Source organism: Zeugodacus cucurbitae, chromosome 4, assembly GCF_028554725.1.
Source record: "Zeugodacus cucurbitae isolate PBARC_wt_2022May chromosome 4, idZeuCucr1.2, whole genome shotgun sequence".
Taxonomy (NCBI): domain Eukaryota; kingdom Metazoa; phylum Arthropoda; class Insecta; order Diptera; family Tephritidae; genus Zeugodacus; species Zeugodacus cucurbitae.
This window is the reverse complement of record NC_071669.1, coordinates 33,928,038-33,929,677: the sequence shown is the minus strand read 5'-3', so window position 1 is coordinate 33,929,677 and position 1,640 is coordinate 33,928,038. Positions and strand designations below refer to the sequence as shown.

At 35.9% G+C, this 1,640-nt stretch overlaps 1 protein-coding gene across 1 annotated transcript; it reads left to right on the top strand.

Moving 5' to 3' along the window:
• The first annotated feature begins 784 nt into the window (after window positions 1-784).
• LOC128921837 (uncharacterized) lies at window positions 785-1,303 on the top strand. The gene is made up of 2 exons (XM_054230365.1): window positions 785-919; window positions 983-1,303. Exons 1-2 carry the CDS (start codon window positions 887-889, stop codon window positions 1,289-1,291), a joined length of 342 nt encoding a protein of 113 aa, XP_054086340.1. The 5' UTR covers window positions 785-886; the 3' UTR covers window positions 1,292-1,303.
• Window positions 1,304-1,640: the final 337 nt, after the last annotated feature.

Genomic DNA, 1,640 nt, shown 5'->3' with positions numbered 1-1,640 from the left:
AGTCATCAAAAGGGTGGTGTCTCATCCGAGGCTTTCGTAGATTTTTCATTGGTACTTCGTTTTTATGTGGTGGGTCCCAAGCCCTACGCACAACCGCATAAGCGGACTTCGCCTTCTCACTTTAGCTCGCCTTCAAACGGATGTCTGTTGGCTACCCAGAGGATACTTGGTCTAAAACCGGAAGTCGTGAGCTGCTTGAACCATGTGGAGAAGAATCGTTTCTGGCCACTCCACATGGGTGTGTCGGGTATAACAATGTCAGCATTTTTTTGTCAAAATGATTTTTCAAAAATAAATAAATAAAATAGAAAATATAGGTCAACAACTTTGCTTCCGCCCATTTTTTTTTACCATTCTTTCTGGCAGCATGCGTATTCCGTGCAAATGTCGATAATTCGGCTCAAAAAGTGACATTTTCAGTTGAGAATAAGTTTGGATGCAAACAGATTTCTACAAATATTTTGTTGGGTTAATGTTGACACAAATGTCCCCAGCAAGTCATGGGTACTGAAACTCCAACACATTCAAAGAAATTTTAATAACGCCACTACATACACAACAAAGGGTAAACTGTGCATAAACATTTAACTCAACACTTCTCTCATACAGCACCCTGAATGATAGAAAGAAACAATCAAAGTTCTCGTGTTTGAACAAGTTTTGTTTTGAGCTATATCATGGTTGCTTGTGTAGTTTTATTTTGCGTGTTTTATTTAATTCAGTGATCTGCAGCCTATTAAAGAATAAATTATTGAAGCACGCATTTTTAAATACATAAGTAAAACGTAAAATAAAAGTTTTCTAAGGCCAAAATATGGAATTGAAGAGGGTGTTACAGTAATACTTCATTGCACTATCAATTCGAAGCACGCAATAGAAGCCAACAATGGTCAACATCAATGGCGAAACCATTGAATACGTAAATAATTGTTGAATATAATAATATTATCTTGCCTTAAATTCTAATTAATTTTCCACACAGATATTTCAAACCTCAGATGCCGCGTTAAAGGTACGCCAACTTATTGGTGTCACTTATTGTAGCAGCGTAGAACTTTCGAAGCGATTGAATATGTGCTGCAAGCAAATCCAGAACTATGGACGCAAACGCTGCTACATGGAACACAAATCATTCACACACCAGTTATTACGTTTAATGTCACTTTTTTGCGTGCAATTAAACCTTTATTATCACGACGTGTGTCAACTGGGTTTTGCCAATGAGCTAGAGGGCAAAGCAGTTTCAGTATCTTTGAGCTTACCGGCACTTGGCCGTGCTATTAGCAGCTAAAACACAGAAATTAAAGGGTAAATTTAATGAATGTTTGTGCTCATAGAAATTTAAAAACTTTTTGTATGTTTAATTAGGAGGACTTTTTTGATTTATTTTCACCTTGTATTGAGGAATCATAACGTTGTTGTATCGCTTTACAATGACATAAATTCACCGAAATTAGTTCATTGGAAATACTACAGCAAGAGCATGGATGTTAAGACTTGAACGGTGCCGTGTTAGATTTAGAATTCCTGAAACATAAGGTAATTATTACCAACTTTTATTACAAACTTTATAAAAATTCTAATACTATATAATTTATAGAAACCCTCCTCCCAGATGAATCTAGTACTAGTGAAATTAA

Bases quoted from the DNA above. Each gene is read 5' to 3' on its own strand.
- LOC128921837 (XM_054230365.1), top strand. From the start codon at position 887: ATGGTCAACATCAATGGCGAAACCATTGAATAC. The intron at 920-982 runs GTAAATAATTGT...TTTTCCACACAG, and splicing joins ATGGCGAAACCATTGAATAC to ATATTTCAAACCTCAGATGC.